The sequence below is a fragment of the Leopardus geoffroyi genome, chromosome C1 (genome assembly GCF_018350155.1).
Source record: "Leopardus geoffroyi isolate Oge1 chromosome C1, O.geoffroyi_Oge1_pat1.0, whole genome shotgun sequence".
Classification (NCBI taxonomy): domain Eukaryota; kingdom Metazoa; phylum Chordata; class Mammalia; order Carnivora; family Felidae; genus Leopardus; species Leopardus geoffroyi.
Genome location: NC_059328.1, coordinates 125,029,411 through 125,050,692, shown reverse-complemented (window position 1 = coordinate 125,050,692; position 21,282 = coordinate 125,029,411). Strand labels below are relative to the sequence as shown.

General features: G+C 39.2%; 1 protein-coding gene across 5 annotated transcripts in view; it reads left to right on the top strand.

Annotated features, from left to right (window-relative positions):
* The window catches only part of NCKAP5 (NCK associated protein 5), a 976,326-nt gene that overhangs the window by 219,591 nt on the left and 735,453 nt on the right, over positions 1-21,282 (top strand). The window contains exon 1 of one of the 5 annotated variants that reach the window (XM_045479576.1): positions 16,602-17,039. The exons of the other annotated variants lie outside the window; for them this stretch is intronic. Within the exon in view, the coding sequence (XP_045335532.1) occupies positions 16,989-17,039 (51 nt within the window). The 5' untranslated portion in view covers positions 16,602-16,988. Of the gene's footprint in view, positions 1-16,601; positions 17,040-21,282 lie in introns of those variants that run through there. 5 annotated transcript variants of the gene reach the window in all.

Below are 21,282 nucleotides of genomic sequence, written 5' to 3'. Positions count from 1 at the left end.
GATCATGACCTGAGCCGAAGTCGGATGCTTAACTGACTGAGCCACCCAGGCGCCCCAAGAAGGGACAGTTTTAGAGAGACCATAATTACTGAATCTGTGTTCCTGGACAGTCCCAGTTTTAAAATGTTTGGCCTAATTATGCTAATTTATCAGATCTCATATCACAATTATTGGTTCATAAAACATGCTCCATGGTTACCAGACTTGCATTAAACCTTATGGAGAGAAACAGTCTAAACCTGAGCTTTGGTGGCTGGGAACTGGGTAGGCAGGCTGCAGTGAACTCGGGACAGGTGTGCACCGAGTCGACAATGACAAGGATCATGGTGTATTTGCTGGATTCGCAGGAGAAGGGTGGAGATTAGAATGATATGTCTCAATTATTATTTGTAGCATTTGTAAGTTTATTTTTCCTCAGTAGGTGATGCCCAGTATCACACAACTTTCCACTCAGTTCTTGAATTGGTCAAGAACAGCAGCCTACTCCAGAATCAATGGCATTGAAATAGGTCTTTACTTCTACGCATGCCTAGCCCTTTAAGTATTGAGTTGGCACCATTGCCCCCTACATCTTTGTCTGGCTTTGTTAATCTTATTTCCAGCTTCTGAAAATAACAATATATCCAAGTACAATCATTAATTGAATATGATTCAATCCGGTCCCATCTTTAATAAGAAACCAAAGAAGGAAATTCAATTAGACTCACCTTTTCCATTTCAAAAGATCAAGTCCTCCACTTTCACAGTTAAAATTATGAAAGATTAGCTTCTTAGTGGAAGGCTACAGGAAAGTTTGGATTCCTGTCAAATATTTAGTGTAATATCTTAGGATCGGGATTAATATAGCCTTTCAGCAGCTTGCTCTGAATTTCTGTCGATGCAATCTCTCTTTTGGAAGCTTTTAAATAAAAGGCATTCTGTACTCTGGCGTGACTCAAAGTGTTCAGCAGAAATGGTAACAAGATCAAACAATTTTAGGACAAGTTCTCATGCCTTCTGGTCATGAAAATGCAGACACCTCAATCTCATTTCCATAACTCAGTGTTGATCCACTTACTTTCAGAGAAAATTGAAATTATTGAAACCAGGTTTGAAGTCTGTGAATATTTGGGGGTTGATCTATAATTACAAATTAACAGCAGCAGTATAAAACAAAATGTGATAAAATAAAATACAACCTAATTACTTCGTTTGGTAAAATTATGTCACATATCCCTAGAGAATCATATTATTAATGATGATATTATTATCAGAGTTAAAATTTACAGCATCTATTTTAGGTTCTAGATGCTCTGAGTGCCTTATTTTTCTCAAACCTGTATTTGTTTGACCCTAAGGCATTGATTATAGCCCCTAGGCTATAACCTCAAATTATGCTGCTTTTTCAACCCTAGTAGATATGCCTGTTTTTCCAGGAATAAAATATATCCTACTATGCTTTATGCAAAGTTATCTACAAATCTGTATTGGAAACTAGAGTTACATGTAAATAAGTGGGATTATTTTGTCCCTCCAAGCTTTATTTTGCAGTCTGATTGTATGATGTGTTACAAGTATAATCATAAAAGAGTTTATTTATGCAAAACTTTCCATGTTGTTTCAATGAGTTCTGCCTCAAAGCACTGTTTAAACAGAAACCCTAGTGTCCCCTGGTATTCCAGCTAAAAAGGTAAATATTTGTAATAGGCATACTGCAGTCATATTCTCAACATTGGCAAGAGCATTCATTTCTTTTTATGCCATGCTGCCAGAAGCTGGCACCCACCAACACCTGTGGCTTTTGCATCGAAATGTGAGTCCTAGGTTGGTGTTTTCTTTTCCACTGACAGGATCTAGTGAACAGGCAAGGTGTGGACTTCAGTCTCTGAATTGCAGAATAAAGAAATAACACTGGATCCATTAGCAACTCAAATTACACAGATCCCAAGGGAGAACGAGGTTGGCCTCTCTACAGTCACAACATTCTAGAACAATGCTTTCACAAAAGTGTTTAAAAATGCGGGTAAATCCCTTCTTTAGAAGAATATTATTTGTAAGTCCAACAAGAGTCATAAAGTGATATGGGCTGTTATTTATTCAGAGCTTTCTCTGTAACAGGCACCATGTAAATTCCTTTCTTAGTTTTCCCTATTTAATTCTCAGAAGGGCTACATGATTAGGTAAGCGTGTCAGTGTCCTCCATTATGAGGACAGGCTTAGAGAGTTGGTATAGAGAGGCTGGCTTAGAGAGTTGATATAACTCACTAAAGTCATGCACCCTCCCAGTGGAAGACCACACTTTAAATGCAGATAGTCTCACCCCAGAGCACAAGTTCTTGGCCACAAAAAGCAGACCTGCTGTTGTGAGAACAGACATGAGCTGGGTTGTCCACAGGAATCATCTCTACTTTGGTCCTCACCACCTGATGACATGTGAGCCTTCTCCAGTATCCCTAGAGAACATCCGCAGAGATCACACAAAGGTACAATAAGTGATGTGAAGCTGGGAGAGAAGACCTAAGTTTGTTTTCTAAAAATATATTTTTAAGGAATGGATAAGTGATGATTTGTTTTTGTTTAGGTTTTTTTTTTTTTGTATCAGATCTTCTTGTTTTTTCCAGCTTTATTGAGGCATAATTGACAAAAATTTTATTTGTGATATACAGCATGATGTTTTGATATACAAATATGTTGTGAATTATTACCACAATCAAGCTAATTAAAATATTATCTCCCATAGTTATTTTTATGTGTATGTGTGATAAGAACATTTAAGACTTATTCTTTTAGCAAAGTTCAAGTAATACCATGCATTGTTATTACCTATAGTCACCAAGTATACATTAGAGCTCCAGAAATTATTCATCCTGCATAACTGAAACTTGATATCAGCATTTCCCAATTTCTGTCCCTTCCTCCACTCCCATCCCCCTCCTCCACTCCAGGCATTGGATACCACTATCCTACTATCTGCTTCTGTGAGTTTGAGAATGTCAGCACATGAGTAGAAAGGCTAGGAAAAGGTAAGGAATTTGGGGTTCATTTTCTGGATGAACATTCTAGAAAGAGCAGCCTGGTGCTTTTTCAGGATGTGGCTACAGGGGCAACAAAACTAGATCCAGACTGATGAGCAGGATGAACTATTCTCACGTTTCACTGCACAAAAGTTATGTGGGGAGCTTTAAAAAATACCAATGCCTGGGCCCTGCCTCATCCTGAATAAAACCCTATCTACCTATCTATCTATCTATCTATCTATCTATCTATCTATCTATCTATTTATCTAGATTTATCTATCTATCGACAGTGTGAGTGGGAGAAGGGCAGAGAGAGAGAGGAAGAAAGAGAATCCCAGGCAGTCTTTGCACTGTCAGTATGGAACCAGCATGGGGCTCGAACCCATGGAACTATGAGATCATGACCTGAGCCAAAACCAAGAGTCAGATGCTTACCTGACTGAGCCACCCAGGGACACCAAACCATATCTTTTGGTGTGGATCCATGCACTGGTCATATTTTCAGTTCCCCATGTGATTTTTTAAAAATGTTTTAATGTTTATTTATTTTGAAGGAGAGAGAGATAGAGCCTGAGCAGGGGAGGGGCAGAGAGAGAGAGGGAGACACAGAATCTGAGGCGGGTTCCAGGCTCTGAGCTGTCAGCACAGAGCCTGACACAGGGCTCGAACTCATGAGCTGTGAGATCATGACCTGAGCCAAAGTCAGACACTTAACTGACTGAACCACCCAGGCATCTCACCCCTGCCATGTGATTCTAATGTGCAGCCAGAACTAAGAATGTCAGTTGAAATATAGGAAAGAGTGGGTGACAATTCAGAGTGTACAATGGTAATTGGGGTGCAGAGGGTGGATATGAAAAATAGTTGGAAGGTAAGCATAAATATAGCAAGAACTGATAATCATGTCAATGAGGGTGGAGGAAGAGAGATGAGCTGTCAAGAAGGGTTCCCTGCGTGGGGCCTGGGTGGATTATAGTGCCTGCAGCTGAAGTAATAAATTCATGAAGAGTAGGTATTTTAAATGAGGATGAAAGTTAGATTTTGGTGATGCAGAATATCAGGTGGTTCAAGGACAGCCAAGGAAAGGGTGCATAGTCACAAAAGCAGGGGGCCAAGGAGGAACCCCATATGTAAGCAGCAAGTGAGGGAAGAGAACACAGGAAAAAAAAAAAGGAGATGTCTAAGGAACTCATCTCGCCTTCACTGTCTAATTTCATAGCCACTAGCCACATGTTAATATTTAAAAAAAAAATTTAAATGTTTATTTTTGAGAGGGAGAGAGAGAGAGAGAGAGAGAGAGAGAGAGAGAGAGAGACAGAGCATGAGCAGGGGAGGACCAGAGAGAGTGGGAGACACAGAATCAAAAGCAGGCGCCAAGCTCTGAGCTGTCAGTGCAGAGCCTGACGCAGGGCTCAAATTCATGAACTGTAAGATCATGACCTGAGCCGAAGTTGGCCGCTTAATCGACTGAGCCACCCAGGTGCCCTGATACATGTTGATGTTTAAAATGGAATCCATTCTTTGGCAGATTTGATTAATGGGAAAGGCCTTACCTCTTTCTACTAAAATCTTTGTAGGCCAGTACTTTCTTTATTATATTTGTTCATTTAATAATTCACTCATTACCTCACTCATTTACTTACCTAGTCTCTTATCCCATTTCTATCCAAGGAGGAAGCTGGTGATGCCACCCCCAGAGTATGGTGAGTTCTGTTAAGGCTAGGAGGCTGGCCCCATTCCAACTTGGTAAAGCCAGTCTGTCTCCATTTCCAGTGATGTGAGCTGTGTGTCTAGTCATCTCATTATCTTGCGGTACCTATTAAAAACATTTCTCCCTTTTACTCTAGAAACAAGAACTACATTTCATAAATGAGTGATGTGACTGCTAAATACATGGATTAAAAAAAAAAATGTAAAGCGCTCTGGGATTTTCCAGGATAAGAAGTCATTACAGATGTTGTCTTGTTTCAGATGTCTTGGAGATTAAATAGGCCTAAATCAGCTCCTGAGCATTTTATTAGTGAATCTGTGTCATTTGAAATCTTTCCCTGAAACTTTCCCACCCACTCTCTAACCCCCGCTTGAATAATGGAGTAATTAGGGATGAGCTCAGACTCTCCACTTGGTTTTGACCTATCCCAGATGGTGTAATAGTCATGGCTTTATCAGTAAAGAATAGAAGGGCAGGCGGGGGCTATGCCAAGAAAATAGTACTTGCATTAATGAAAAGTCATTTGGATTCACATTAAAACTCTTTATTTAATATTGTTCATTGCCCTCTCATTATTCATTCTGTTGATGCATAGGGGTGCACGTACTCTCACCCTGGAATTGTTTCTGAAAACAGACTGTCAGTCCTGTTGTTGAATTGGCATGCTTTGATGGGACAAGGAAATGTTGTTTTGTAAAGAAATTCTAGTAGAAAATTCTTTATAGTCAAATGTTCACTCATCAATTATTTATTGATCACCTACTATGTGCTGCAGTAATGTTGAGTACTAGAGAACACAGTTCTATAAACTCCACTCTTAAGATATTCTTAATCTTCTATTGGAAAATATATGGTTCTATATACTGGGCACTGCTTTAGAGGGCTTTTACATATTTAACCCACTTCCTCTTCCCAACAACACTATGAGGTAGGTGTTGTCATTATCAACCTCATTTTATAGAGAAGGAAATGAAAGAATATGGAATTTAATGGCACATCCCAAATTATACAGTTAATAAAGGCAGAACTGGGATTAAACCGAGGTTGTCTCCAATCTGTGCTCTTAATCACTAAACTTTCTTTCCCCTGTTCAACTCTGATCTCCAGTGGGAGATGAAAAGAAACTCCCCTTGAAATTAACTTATTTGTAGAATGTGGCTATCTCTTCATCTGTGGTTGACATTTAGTTCTCTCTATATAAATGATTCTTGAAAAGGAGCATTTTTAAAATAAATGCTCTTTCTCTTCCTATCAAGCATTATCTAGCCAAATAGAAACAAAGGAAGAGGTAAACATTTAGCTTTACCATGCATACCTTGGGTTATCTATGAGGATTTTTGACCTCTTAAATCTAAAACAGTTTTATAGGTATTCTTGGAATCTTTCATTCCAAGTGTTTAAGGATTGCTGTCTAGAACAAGGACAGATTGCTTTGTTTTAGAAGTCATAGGTAAATATTTATACAAGAATGCCAACTTTTGCTAGGGTATACAAACCACATTCCACCTTGGGCTGCATTACCAGTTGCCTCAATTGCCTGCACATCCATAAATGTGCGTACGGCCAAAACCAAATGTCCTCCAGCCCTAGGAACACAAAGAAGTTAAAGAGACCAGTAGCCCCAAAGCACTTACAGAGCAATTTTATTAGGACTTGGGTTACTGGGAAAGTTTTATTTTATCACTCAGCTATTATCTTGAATCTGCCATTCACTCAAAGGTTATTGTTGCCCTTAATTCAGCTCTGTACCTTCTGGGCTATCACAATTTTGTTGAGCACTTTTCTACCCAGATAGATAACAGGATTTGGTGACAGCTTTCAATTGCATTACCACTGAAACTTTTGTAGATCTAGGATTTCTTTGTGTAGGCTGGTCCCTGACTATGACTTACTTAGGCTAGTACTTATTAGCTTATAAAACTGGCCTGACTCTGTAAAATAAATCACAAATTCTTCCAGAGTAACCACCTCTAGCAGTGTTTATCAACACACACATAAATAATCTAGATGACCATCATGAGGGATTCATCATGACCTCTGACGGGCTCCTGGCCTATCCTATAAGTTCATTTAGTAATAAGATCCCTGGTCAATAGAAGTATCACCTAAACTCCAGCTTTCAAAGGTTCTGTTGTGTTCTTGAGAAAGAGTATTTGAAGCGAAAGGAATGAAATTGGCAGAGAAGTTATGGTCTTTTAAGTATCTGAGAAAGGCTCCCATATACAGAGGGATGGCCATGACCCGATCATTCCTTGGCAAATGAACAAAAGAGAAAATACAATTACTTAAGCAGAGAAAAATACCCAATTTGAGAAATTAAGAACAAACTACAGAAAAAATATGATAGCATTCCAATTTTCCCTTAAGTTATCTACTATTTAAAAAAGTTTTAGTAGCTGATCTTCATGGGCACATGGTAAAATTTGTTCTTCCGTGTTTTTTAAAGAATTTTTTAATGTTTATTTTTGAGAGAAAGAGAGAGAAAGAGAGAGAAAGGGGGGGGGAGAGAGAGAGAGAGAGAGAGAGAGGCAGAGGCAGGTGTGGAGGGGCAAAGAGAGAGGGAGACACAGAATCTGAAGCAGGCTCCAGGCTCTGACCTGTCAGCACAGGGCCTGACATGGAGTCTGAACTCATGAACCACAAGATCCTGATCTGAGCTGAAGTCAGATGCTTAACCAACTGAGCCACCCAGGCGCCCCTGTTCTTCCATGTTTTACTTGTCATATTCATCCATAAATAACTTGGCACTATGTATCAAGAACCATAAAAATGTTCTGATTTTTTGACCCACTAAGTCTCCTTTTGGGAGCCCAAAATATGAAGAAATCACATGAATAAAGATATTAATCACATCAATTGTTAAAATACTATATGAAGAAACTTAAATGCCCAACAATGTAGAAATGGTTACAGAAATTATAACATGCCCATTTAAAAAGTTTTTTTTAATTTATTTTTTTTTATTTTTGAGAGAGACAGAGCATGAGCAGGGGAGGGGTGGAGAGAGAGGGAGACCCAGAATCCAAAGCAGGCTCCAGGCTCTGAGCTGTCAGCACAGAGCCTGATGTGGGGCTTGAACCCACAGACCGTGAGAGCATGATGTGAGCTGAAGTTGGATGCTTAACCAACTGAGCCACCCAGGCACCCCATAACATGCCCATTTTATAGGTGCATAAAGTAGAGATACTCTTAGTCTAGGATCTATTCGACATAAATATTTGTCTTTTGTGTGTCAAGTACTTTTCCAGATTCTGAGACTACAGTGGTAAGCAAAATAATACCATTTGCTACCAAGCCCAGGAAGCTTAGAATCTGGTAGGGAACTAGATATTAATGAAAATAATGTGTTACCTTCATGGCCAGGTATTTAGGAGGGCCATTTTCATTGTTTAAAGATTTGCATTAAACATTTTACTGGACAGACTTGGTTTGGGGCTGACTCAGTCAATGTACAGGATAGATAACCTTGATGTTGTGTTTGTCTGTGGCTTAAGAACACAATAGGTAATGGGAACATTTGATAGCATGTAGGAAAGGAGGTGTGGAACTCTCAAAGCACTCAGGCCATCAATGCTATTAGGAGCTCTGAAATCTAATGTTTTTAAGCTCAGTTGAGTCTTCTGTTGACCTAAGTAAATGTTTAGGACAACAGCATTTCTGCTTCTCTCGTGTACTTTTTTTTTTTTTTTTTTTTTTTTACCCTGTGTATTGGAAACAGAGTATGAATAATTAATGAGCAATTTTTATTGTATCTCATGAAACTATAATGATGCTAAGTTTGTTGCATGATACAGATAATGGGATAAGATTAGTCCTGCAGTTCCACTGCAAACTTCGATGTTCCCTTATCAAAGTTTAATGACCTCTTGCTGTGACAAAGAACAACATTAGGTGTTTAAAAAAATTCACTTTCAACCTAATTTGCAGATATTGAAGCAAAGGCTAAGGAATGTTGTAATGATAGATTTCATGTTTTGGGTATTCATTGGATCCAAGTATGTGGTAAATGTGTCTATTTCAGAGGGAAACATATTTAGTTTTTTATTTCTTTTTATTTTTTTAATTAATTTATTTTTTTAATGTTTATTTATTTTTGAGAGAGAGGGACACAGAGTGTGAGCAGGGGAGCCACAGAATCCGAAGCAGGCTCCAGGCTTTAAGCTGTCCTCTCAGAGTCCAATGCAGGGCTTGAACCCAGGAACTGCAAGATCATGACCTAAACTGAAGTCGGATGCTTAACCGACTGAGCCACCCAGGCGCACCTCACAGAGGTCCTCACAGGGCCCCTTCTTATATGGATAATTTTACAGAGTTATGAATCATTCACATGCTTTGGGGTCTTGGGTTGTGATTTTTTATTTTTTTTTTTACACATAAATGCATTTGATGCTTCTCTTCATTCACATGGATCACTTATTCCTTATTTCTTGTTTTAATGGTAAAGGGAATTGTGCTCCTCTCCCTTTTCATCTTTATTAACATCACCTCTGGCCCCCTCCTCCTTGTTTGAGATCAGTATCATAAGGAAGCATTTGCTTCTGAGGTTTAGGTATGACTGATAAAAATAAAATAAAATAATCCTCTCATGTAAAAACAAATTATGAACCTGCTATTCAAAAGACCATTCACTAGCCAGGTTACCCTGTTTCTCTGTGCCCCTGTGTTTCTGCAGGGATTGTAGAGCCTCGTGTTATTGCTTACCCTGCAGAGATCTCAGCTGACCTTTCAACAACTCCATCAAGTTTTCTCCAGGAATAAATCAGTGAAACACAAAGGCCACATCAAAGAGGGAGCCTTCAGGGCTTCCGAGATGTGTACCTTGGATATGGAACTCTCCTCTTCTGCCTCTAAAAGGCCAGAGTAGGAGTGGGCAGTGGGTAAATTGTTGCATCAACATACAGTAATTAATTCTATGCTGGAAGTAGTTGACACATTTGGAGACAGCTTGAAACAGCTCATGTAAACATAGGAAACACGGAGAGTGGGATTGACCAACTTGATGGAAAAGACAAGTTTGGTTGATGTTTGTCTTCTGGGGAATTATTACTTCAAATTCTGAGGCTCTATCAAATGTAGTACTAATTTATTTCATATGTATCTCATTGGTCCTTGGGCATCTCGGTAAAACAAATTCTCTCAAAATACAAGAAGAGTTTTGAGATTTTTATTTTACCTTTATTTCCTGTTAATGCATAGTATAAGTAAACACTACTGTATTCTTATATTTATCTTATTTTCAGTTTCCTTACTACGGTTTGATTTTAAAAAGATTTTGTTATATTTCTTGAATGTTCTAGATATATTCCATGAGTAATTGTTTTTATATACTAGATTATTTCCAGTATTTGTATTATTTATTTCATTTTCACATCTTATTACATCTGCTCTCAAACAGTGTTGAAAAGTAAATAGTGATAGAGGACATTCTTATTTATGACTCTAATATAAATGCATCTTATATTGGCTTCTGGTAAATGCTTTCTTATGCATAGGAAGCATCCTCTGATGTTTATTTTACTTAAAGTCAAGAAGAGTTCTAATTTTTTTTAATATTATATTCATTTTTTGAGAGACAGAGACGAAGCACAAGTGGGGAAGGGACAGAGAGAGAGGGAGACACAGAATCCAAAGCAGGCTCCAGGCTCTGAGCTGTCAGGACAGAGCCCGACATGGGGCTTAAACTCACGAACTGTGAGATCATGACCTGAGCTGAAGTCAGACACTTAGCCAACTGAGCCACCCAGGTACCCCCAGAAGGGTTCTTACAAAATAGTAGTAAATGATTTTTAGCATTTAATGACATAATCGCATTTTTATTTTAATTTGTTAACATAAACTTAATTGATTTTTAAAATATTGATTCATCCTTATATAAAAAATGAACTCTTCTCAGTCATAGTTTACTTTATCACAAGGCTAAATATAATTTTCTAACATTCTATTTAAAACACATTTAATTTTATAAAGGAAATTAGAGTTTCTTTTTTTATGCCAGGTTTATCAGACTTTGCATTAAGATACGCTGCCTTAGTAAACTTTGTTTCTTACTCTCTGTGTTGTGTGCTTTTCTTTCTTAATCAGGATGCTAAAGGGTTGCTTATTTTGTCTTTTGAAATATTCAGCTTTCCGTTTAATTTATCCTTTCCTTGCTTGCTTGCTTGCTTGCTTGCTTGAGTTTCTGTTTTGACGTTGTCCCTTTCTCTTCCCTAAGATTTTCTCCCTACCTCATTTTGAAAGTCTCAGCTCAAGTGCCTCAGAGAAAACTTTGATGATGACATTTCATGGCCACCGTCCCATCCTAGGCCATCCTATTACGTTACCCTATGTTGTGTTCTTGATCACTTGTATCTCTATCTGAAATTATCCACTGATTTTTAGATTTTCAAACAGATTTCATTTGTTACAACCATTTTCAATTTAGAGGAAAAAAATGAGAAGATTCTATAGGGTTACTGTAGACTTCACATCTAGTTTCCTCTGTGATTAACAGCTTATGTTAATTAGTATGGTACATTGGTCACAATTAATGACACGTTGTTATTAATTAAGATCGTGCTTTATTCACATTTACTTACCTTTACCTAATGGTCTTTTCCTGTTCCAAGATGCCATCTAGAATCCATTTACTTTTAGTTGTCATGTCTCCTTAGACTCTTGTGGCCTACCGCAATTTCTCAATCTTCCTTTGTTTATGATGATTTTGACAGTTTTTAGGAATATTGACCAGGTAAATTGTAGGATGCCCCTTGATTGAAACTTGTCATTATTTTTCATGATTACACAAGGATTATGTTTTTTTTTTTCAAGGGTATATACTATTAACAGGATCTATCACAGACAACGTTGACCTTGATCTCCTGGCTCAGGTAGTATTTGTCAGGTTTCTCAACAGTGAATTTAACTATTTTCCTTCCTCTGTCCCTAGATTGTATTAAAAGTGTAGGGAGTTGTTTCTTTTCATTGCGTGTGAAATATCTATATCAATTATTTAACCGTGAATTTTTTGTTCATCTATTAATTATCAGCAATCATTCACTGCCATATTCCTGAATCTAGAAGAGTAGCAAAATAATAATAATAATAATAAAATTCCTAGTCACTGTTCAATGAGTGTTTCTTGAATTAATGTATAAATTGATTAAAAGCCAACTTATTTCAGTTTTTTTTTTCCTGTGCTCTTGTCTTCAGGTTTGTTTTCTTAGGTTTTTTAATTCCTTAAGTTAAATATTTAATTCATTTATTTTCAGCATTTTTTACTTTTTTTTAATTTTTAAAAAATGTTTATTTATTTTTGAAGAGAGAGAGCATGAGTAGGGGAGGGGCAGGGAGTGAGGAGGAGAGAGAATCCTAAGTACGTTCCATGCTTGTCAGCGCAGAGCTCAATATGAGGCTCAATTTCATGAACAGTGAGATCGTGACCTGATTCAAAATCAAGAGTCGGGCACTTGACCAAGTGAGCCACCCAGGCACCCCTATCCTTTCATTTTAAAATAAAAACATTTCAAGCTATAAATCTTCTTCTGAGTTTAGCTGCATCCCAGTTTTGATATGAAATATACTTGATTGTTATATTCATATTAAATAACATGTATTATACATTTATTGCGTTTTTGATTCTTGGATTAGTTAGAAGACTATTTTTTAAGTTAAATCCACTTAGATTTTTGTGGATTTTTTTTGTTCTTTCCTCATTTGCTTCAAGGAATGTTACTGTTTCTTTGTGGCCACATAGGTAATCACTTTCTGTAAATTTATATCCAATAGACATAAAAAAAAGACTGCATTTTCTGTGTGTAAGGTACAAATGACACAGTTTTATATACACAAATAAGATTTTTGTACTCAGTCTCTTTCTGGCTCCCTGTTTGAAATATTTAGAATTTGGGTTTCAGAATCTTACTGTACTGGACATTATAACGTCATCTTCTATTTCAAGACAGAAAAGTTTTAACCCTTATATTATTAGAATTCACTGTGGTTATTGTCATCTCTTTGGATTCCACTTTAACTTTTAGTTATTCTTGGTATATCACTTTGGTTTTGTTTTGTTTTACCCTCTTTTCCCTCTAGCCACAGGACATGAGTTTCCATTGCCCTCTAGGCCTGAAATGCTCTCTTCTATAGAATCCTGTGTCCCCTTATTATCTGATATAGCCCCTCTGCTGACATCTTCCCAAATTATTTTACAAAGATGAGTCATATGCATACTGTTTTCTAACTTGGTTTGCTCTAGACCAGTATGTCCAAATACCAACCTCGTCTCTACCCAGGTGATTTTTAGAGCACTCACACCCCCCCACCCCATTCCAAAGTAGACCCCTTGACTTATATGTCAGAAACTTGCTCTTCATGCATTCTTCTGCCCACTGATGTTTCCGTTGTAAACTTAAAATCCAGGAGTCACTCAGGTTTGATTCCCTATTCAAGGGAGATGCTAGGGGCAGAGGGTGGTGGTACAGACCTGTGCACAGAGGGAGGCCCCCTCACACCTTGGCTGTACCCTTTGAAGTGGATCCTGGCATCCTATAGGTTTCCTTGTAGCAAAACCGTTGAATCATTGGCCTCATTTAGAGTGTAGCTACATTTTATGGCCTCCTGGACTATGAAGGTAAAATTCACAAGGCCCAGAAAATGTAAATTACAGTAACACCTTTCATTTTCTTGGTCAAAATGCTTTGAGTTGCAGGAATGTTTTTATTTTTATAGCTCTATCAAACATTTTTTATGGAGGTTTGCTCCTTCTTACCCCAGGCTTAAACACATTCTAAAACAAGGCTTCTCAAACTGGCTTCTGCCTCAGAGCCACTCAGGGATTTTTATAGAAATGCAGATTCTGACCCAGGAGGTCTGGGGTGGGTCAGGCTTATACAGATCTAACAAGTTCCAGTACTGGGAATATTGCTAATCCTGTGGACCACACTTTGAGTAGCAAGGATATGAAGTCCTTCTGAAAAAAAAATTTTTTTTGAGTTTGTTTTTGTATTTAGTTCCTGAGCCCCTCAAAAAAAATCTCTGTAATTGATAGTTTCATTTTTTTAATGGATTTTTTTTAATGTTTATTTATTTTTGAGAGAGAGAGAGAGACAGAGTATGAGTCGGGGAGGGGTAGAGAGAGAGGGAGATACAGAATCCAAAACAGGCTCCAGGCTCCGAGCTGTCGGCCCACAGCCTGATGTGGGGGGCTCAAACCCTCGAGCAGTGAGATCATGACCTGAACCAAAGTCGGACACTTTAACCAACTAAGCCATCCAGGTGCCCCAACACCGTGAATAGGTTCAAACAACTTGAAAATCCATATTATTTATTAGGCTTAGCTATAAATATTTATTTCAAAAAATCAACTGAATTTTGGAGAATCAGAATTTGTTGGTTCAGACAAGATGCGAAACAATATGAACAAGATGAAGTTCTAACATGACGTGAGATAGAGCTTGTGGAGTGGTCAACCCATAGTCTTCCCAGGACTTCCTGGTTTCAGCCCTCCAAGGTGTGCTTCTCAGGGAATGCCTCAGTGTGGGGACACTATGACAGTTAATAGTGGCATTAGAAGAACTCTTTTGTGACCTAGAACACATCTTGTGCTCCCAAAGTGTTTAAAAGTCACAGTATTCCTCAGGGTGCCTGGGTGGCCCAGTTGATTAAGCATTCAGCATCTCTCAGTTATGATCTCAAGGTTCGTGAGTTCAAGGCCCGTCTCGGGCTCTGCATTGACACTGTGGAGCCTGCTTCAGATTCTCTGTCTCCCTCTCTCTCTGCCCCTCCCCTGCTTGCTCTCTATCTCTCTCTCTCAAAGTAAATAAACATTTTTAGAAAAGGCACAATACTCCCTGCGACAGTATTGGTGTGTAGCTTAAACAAAAATCATTTTTCCTTAATTACTCCTTTTAAGAGGTAAGCAGGCTTAGACCCTTATCATGGGGATGAAGTGGGTTGCCCAGGGTCATGTAATATTGCCTGAGGCTTCAAGTTCTTTATCTGTACTCATGGTGGGTACACAGTGTTACTCGCTCTCTAAACGCAATGCGTATTAAATTGGATTTTGAGTGATTAGTTTTATTTTGGAACTTCTCCTTAAGATGACTTATTAAAAACAAAAACCTGAAAACTTCTCTTTCTTCAATTTTGTAAAGCTGTATACCCCAGAGATAAACCAGATATATTTTCAAAATTCTATCTTTTGAAAGCTGAATTTCTTCATGGTTTACATGTGGCAACATTAGTCACAATTGCTGGTAACTCTCCATGGAATTTTAGTTATCTTACTACCTGTGATATTAATATTATTTGAAACATTTACCTCACGTGTGCTAGAATTGCCTATAAAAACAAACAAAGGTCATATAGTACCTCTTCCTTCTAGTGCGATTGCAAGATAAATGACACAAATCCATTCTAATTGGATCCAGAAATCCCTGGGCATTTGGCAATTAGTGGTAACAATTGTTCCATTAATAATGTATAATATTTCTAATGCCAAGTGTGTTGTGTGTTATTAAGCAAAAAAAAAAAAAAAAAAAAAAAGGTCTGAGAAAGTCTTGATTTAAAAAAAAATCTTGAGTGTGGCAAAACTTCAGTTTTGTGATGATTCAACATGCAGTGTGGATTTATTAAAGGCTGAAATCAAACCGTTCTTCCAGAATGTAAAAGAGGGGTCTGGAGCAGTGTTCTGCTTAAAATCAGTAACTCACTAAAAAATGTCTTCAGCCACAACCAAGTAGTAGGCATTAGATATGGGTCATCAGTTTTCACTGGAATGGTGGCAATGTCAGTTAGTATTTGTCAAAACCCTAAATACCTTGTAGTAAAATATTGCAACAATAGACTGTAAATGTTTGCCTTCGAAACTCTTGGAGAAGTAAGTGTACATGTGGACCTGGGAAATTACCTGAGAAACTGACTAATAGAACTGCTTCCATGCAGAGATGCTCTTGAGCTTGGAACATATCCCAAATTAGATATATTGAGATTGCCAAGCTGTAGTTTGCAATTCACATATTCCAGTACTTTCCATGGCAGCCTCTTAGGCTCCCCAGTGGTGGGATCCTTTGACTGTTCATACATACATGGGGGACTTTGTTCTCTGGAGCATGAAGCTACAGTAAGATTTGGTAGAAAAAAGACTGTGGGGCACATTTGTGAGCTGTGCTTGGAAGGTAAACTCAAACTTTGAGAAAAATCCCAAAGTGAGTAGCTTTTGAGTCTTCTGATCCCAGATGGAGTTAAAGACCACAGTTTAGTATTACTCAGTGGCTCTGCAGGTCTGTCTATATTATGTAAAATGTCAGGAAATTTTGTGTTGGAAAAGTCATGGAGCCATTAGAAGGGTATGTAACAGATCTTGGTTTACCTGTGGCCAAGCCATTTTGTCCCACATTAATTCCTTTGGCCAGGGAAAAATGTTACTCTCTTACCTGAATTCTTGTTTCCCTGGTCTTGAAAATGGGTTGCAGGCAATCTCCTTTACTAACTAGGTTTATCTGCTATTCCAGAGATCTCAGGAATCACTTATTTACAACACTAAAGGATCTACTGGCTGGAGTCAGTTTTCTCTCTTGAGACACCTTTTTCAAATATTTAGTCTTAGAAATGGCTGATGATCAGACTCATCAAGAAAATATGGAAATGAGACAAGAAAGACAGGAAATGGCTATCCTGTTTGGTTTTATATTCTGAATCTTCCTGTGGCACTTATGTAAGTCACTGCCAGTCTGTAGAATGACATATCTCCTTGTGTTGAATTTAAGCTCCTTGAGGACCCAGGCCAGGCATTCATCCTTGTGACTTCCCAGATTTAGGTTGGCCCATCAGAGAAGTCTCCCTGAGTGCCGCCATCTTTAGGAACTCTCTGCTCCCATTCACTTCATCTCTCAACAGCCAGCCTGTAATGGAAGACAGTCCTGTGCTCTGTGCTTCAGCATCATAGCACACACCACACTGTCTTGTCTGTCTCTCCAAGTAGGCTCTGGGGATCGGATCTTTCACTTTTGTATCTCCAGTGCCAAATGCAGTAAGTGCTCAATGCATGTTGAAAGAAATGAATGAATGGAAAGCTCTTGATAAAGAATAGTTGAATTAAATCAAACAGGCACACCCTTTAGCTATCGCTGGGGTAGGATTTAGTGCAGGTGATGTAATGTAACTTGACAGGGTAGTTAAATATTGACAGGCAGGAGGAAGCATACTGGGAATGTTCAGAAAGAGGAAAGGAAGGTTTGACTGTGGCTGTCAGATCAAAGAGCTGAGGTGGTAAGGAGCCAAACTGAGTGGCTGCAGTGGTCCTGATGACCCAGGAAGGTCATTCACTGGTTCACTTGGCTTCTGCTTCAGTAGAGGTAAGGTTGGGAGCCTGGCTGGGAAGATAATGGGTTGTGATATGAGTAAATGCAGACTCCGTGCCTGTGGCTCAGAGATGGCTGGCATCCCAGACACTCTGCTGGCTGCCCATTCTTGTACAGCTTGGAATGATCCTCATTTAAGGCAAGGAACATGAGTTCTGTTTGAATCTATCTCCTCTCACCCCACCTTAGCACGTTCCCAAATGATTGGTGCCTTCACACAAGCTCTTAAAGTGATTGGGGTTGGATGCTGGTGCATGCCTTTGGAATACTTAGTTGAGGACTTTGTCCATATGAATTCATTTGTGAGTGCTCTTTGATGCTAACGATTAGAGACTTGCATAGCAATAGGATTAGGAGGTCATGAACGTGTGCCATGCTACCTGGATGCTGCTTTGTATATGCAGGGGTGGGACTGGAGGGAGACATACATTAGGCAGTGTTTTTAGCTCTCATATCAAATGAGGGAGCAAGCAGAGGTGAGTTCAAGGAGAATATTGGGTAGTGAGAAAATGCCAACAGACAGCAGTCAGAGCAATGGTTTAAGCAGGTCTGGCTTTGCATTCAGGAAGGGATACGGGTCACCTTGAGAAAAACACCTTATTTGATTTTAGAAAGACTTTAATCAGTTGAAATATCTCAGGTTAGTTTTTAAGCAAAGAAAAGCTGGTGTCCTGCTCATAATTAAATAGTTACGGGCAGCATGAAGAAACAGCCAAGGCAAGTAGTTTCTTTTTAGTACCTTCACTTGTCTTTTAGGGAAGGAGAAAATTCTGGGTGGCCGACATGGGTTCGAATCTCAGCTTAGCAAGTGACCGAGGCAGCTTAATCTCCAGGGGTCTGTATTTCTTCATCTGTGAAATGGGTGGAATGAAGCCACCTGACTGGTTGCTGTGAGGCTTGAATGAAATAAGACATATAAAGCCACACTGGAGTCTGCCTGGTCTGGAGCAGTTCCGTCCAAAATATCAGCTTCCCTTCCCCAACTTCAAAAGGCTTATTTTCATTTATCTCTTTCTGGATAACAGCTTTATTGAGATACAATTCACATACTCTCATACCCACCCATTAAAAGTGTGCTATTGGGGGCGCCTGGGTGGCTCAGTGTGTTGAGCATCCGACTTGAGCTCAGGTCATGATCTCACGGTTTGTGGGTTCGAGCCCCATGTTGGGCTCTGTGCTAACAGCTCGGAGCCTGCAGACTGCTTCAGATTCTGTGTTTCCCTCTCTCTCTTCCCCTCCCCTGCTCACGCTCTGTCTCTTTGTCTCTCAAAAATGAATAAACATTAAAAAAAAAATTTGAAAAAAGTGTGCCATTCAGTAGTTTTTAGGATATTCGCAGAATTGTGCAGCCACCACCACTACCTATTTTGAAACATTCTCTCATCATAAAAAGAAACTGCATATGTGCTAGTGGTTACTCCTCGTTTCATCTCAGTGTCCCCAGTTTTAGACAACACTGATCTCTTTTCTGTCCCTATAGATTTTTGCTGTTCTGGACAGTTCGTAAAAGTAGAATTATAGTATGTTATCTTTCGTGTCTACTTTTTCACTCATCATGATATTTTCAAGGTTCACCCATGTGGTAGCATTTTTTTATTGCCAAATAATATTCCATTGTATGGAGATACAACATCTTATTTATTCATCACTCGGTGCAAATTTAGATTATTTCTACTTTGGGGCTGCTACGAATAGTGCTACTATGAAATTCATGTAGCAGGCTTTGTGTGGACAGATGTGTCTATCTTATCTTTTTTTAATGTTTACTATTTATTTTTGAGAGAGAGAACACATGAGTGGGGGAGAGGGGCAGAGAGAGATGGAGATACAGACTCCAAAGTAGGCTCCAGGCTCCCAGCTGTCAGCACAGTGCTCGACACGGGACTCAAACCCACGAACTGTGAGATCATGACCTGAGCCGAAGTCGGATGCTTAACCGACTAAGCTACCCAGGTGCTCCTATCTTATCTTTTTAATATGGTTGTAAAACTAGGCTCTCCCACCCCATCTTCCTGAGGAATTTTGAGAGAGTGCAATAGAAAATACTGGGGTAGGCCACATTTTCCCCTGCAGAAGTTAAGGGAAATGGCAAAATGCTCACGTCTCTCCTTCAGAATGTTGTTCTACAACAAATGAGTCTTTGGCACTGTTTAAAGTCTTCTGTAAAAGTGGATCAAATAAACCAGCTTCCTGTACTAGCTTATGTGAACTTTTATATGTCTTGAATTCTATATACATAATCACTATAGGGTCAAGTGTGTGCCAGGCATGCATATAAACACGCTTTTTGTTTGCAAAAAAAAAAAAAAATCATGAATGGTTTTACTGCTTAGGAAAATAGAAGCAGCATATGGAAGGGAAGGGGTTGCAAAATCAAATGTTCAAATGGCCCAGGGAAATGAGGTAAATAAATGAAATACATGTCTGAGCTAAGCAACTCTGGGAGTGCAACGAGTCATAGAAAGTCACCCATGGCCTTATTGTTGTGGAGTCATTAAGGAGTGGGGGTGACTGTGGCAAACCAGAGAGTATGTATCCTGTATAAAAGGGGCAGAAAACATTGGAACTTGAGTTGATTGTGCTCATGTAGGTACTTGAGCTTACGTGGCAATGTCTTCTCGTTTTTTAAAGCAACTAATTTTAATTTTTTAAACCCACTTTTGGTCCAAATGAAATACATCTGTGAATCACATTGGCCCCACTGGGGATCAGTTTGTGGCCTTTCAAGTGAGGTAAAGCATATTACTTGGTGACCATGAAATCTGGGGGCTAATTCCCATGTCGTTTCTCCAATGACTGCATTATTCTTGGTTTGTCCCCATTTCTCTGACCCTCTGTTTCTTATTTGGAAGATAAGGGGGCTTGATGAAATGAGCTCAGTTGGCCTTTTCACCTCTAATGTTCCAGGCTTGCATAAGGACAGCCCCAGTTCAGGGTTCTGTCTCTGACACATTATGTGGAATATATTATGGACAGAAACCTAGTGTTCCAACTGACGACATACTTACAAGGCAGAAGGCATTCTAAGTAGCCTCCTTTACCCCTCTTACAGTGTGGGTCTTCTCCCAACTTTTGGCTGAAAAGGTCCTTTATTTTACCTTCATTCTGGAAGGATATTTCCTCTGTGAATAGAATTCTAGGTGGACAAGTTTTATTTTCTTTCATTGTGACCAAATATGTCCTCAGCTTGAACTCATAGGGCTAAAAAAAAAAAAAAAAAAAATGCATCACCTTATTACTGTGTTGAACACTTTGTCTATTTTTTATTTATTTAAAACCTACCTGTTACAAGTACCAAGGGCAATGGAGTTCTCTAGTTCTGATATTTGAGGATTTCATGGCAAAATGTTTCCAGTCAAGATGCCCAAACGTGGCCGAGACCGCAGCCCCAGTAATGAAAGCACTATGTGTCTGCCTTGCCCTGGTGGGTGCCACGCAGTGGTGCCTTGATGCTGGGTTGCAGACTGTGGGAAATCACAGCCTGGATACCAGCTTGAGCTGCGCTCTTGAGTTCACTGCTCTTAGAATTCTGCTTCATTTCTCTCACAAGAGGCTGGTGTGGGAGTAACTTAAAACGGTACTAAAAGGGGGCGGGCAGGAGAAAGGGGAAAATGGGTGATGGGCATTGACAAGGGCACTTGGTGGGATGAGCACTGGGTGTTGTATGTAAGCGATGAATCATGGGAATCTACCCCCGAAACCAAAAGCACACTATAGACACTGCATGTTAGCTAACTTGATGATAAATTAAAAAGATAAAATTAAATATATAAATAATAATAATAAAAATAAAAACAGTTATAGAAGAGCCGCATATTTCTCTGTTTGGGAGTAGCCCTGAGGTCTGAGTAGTCCAAGTACCACACACTTGGGTTTGCTGTACTTTCCATTCCTTTTATTAATTTGCTGTTCCCATTTGACAGTTCATGAGACTGAGGTGCAGTGCTCGTTCACGGTGTGGAGTGATGAGCTGCAGAACTGAAGTCAGGATGCCCATCACCCAACGTACTTGTCGGTCACTTGGCTGCACTGATGGTTTCTGCCTCAGCTAAATAAATCGCTAAAGCAAGGGCGGAGAAGTCCCAGGTAGTAGCTTGTAACACTGTCCTCTGAGAAAATGTCAGCTGTAGGGAGCAGTTGGTGAAGGCCCAAGTCATATGTTGCCTGTATTTAAGTGAAGTGAGCCTCCAAGTTTCTTCCTGTCTGCTCCTTGCATTCAGGCAAATTTGCCTTTGAA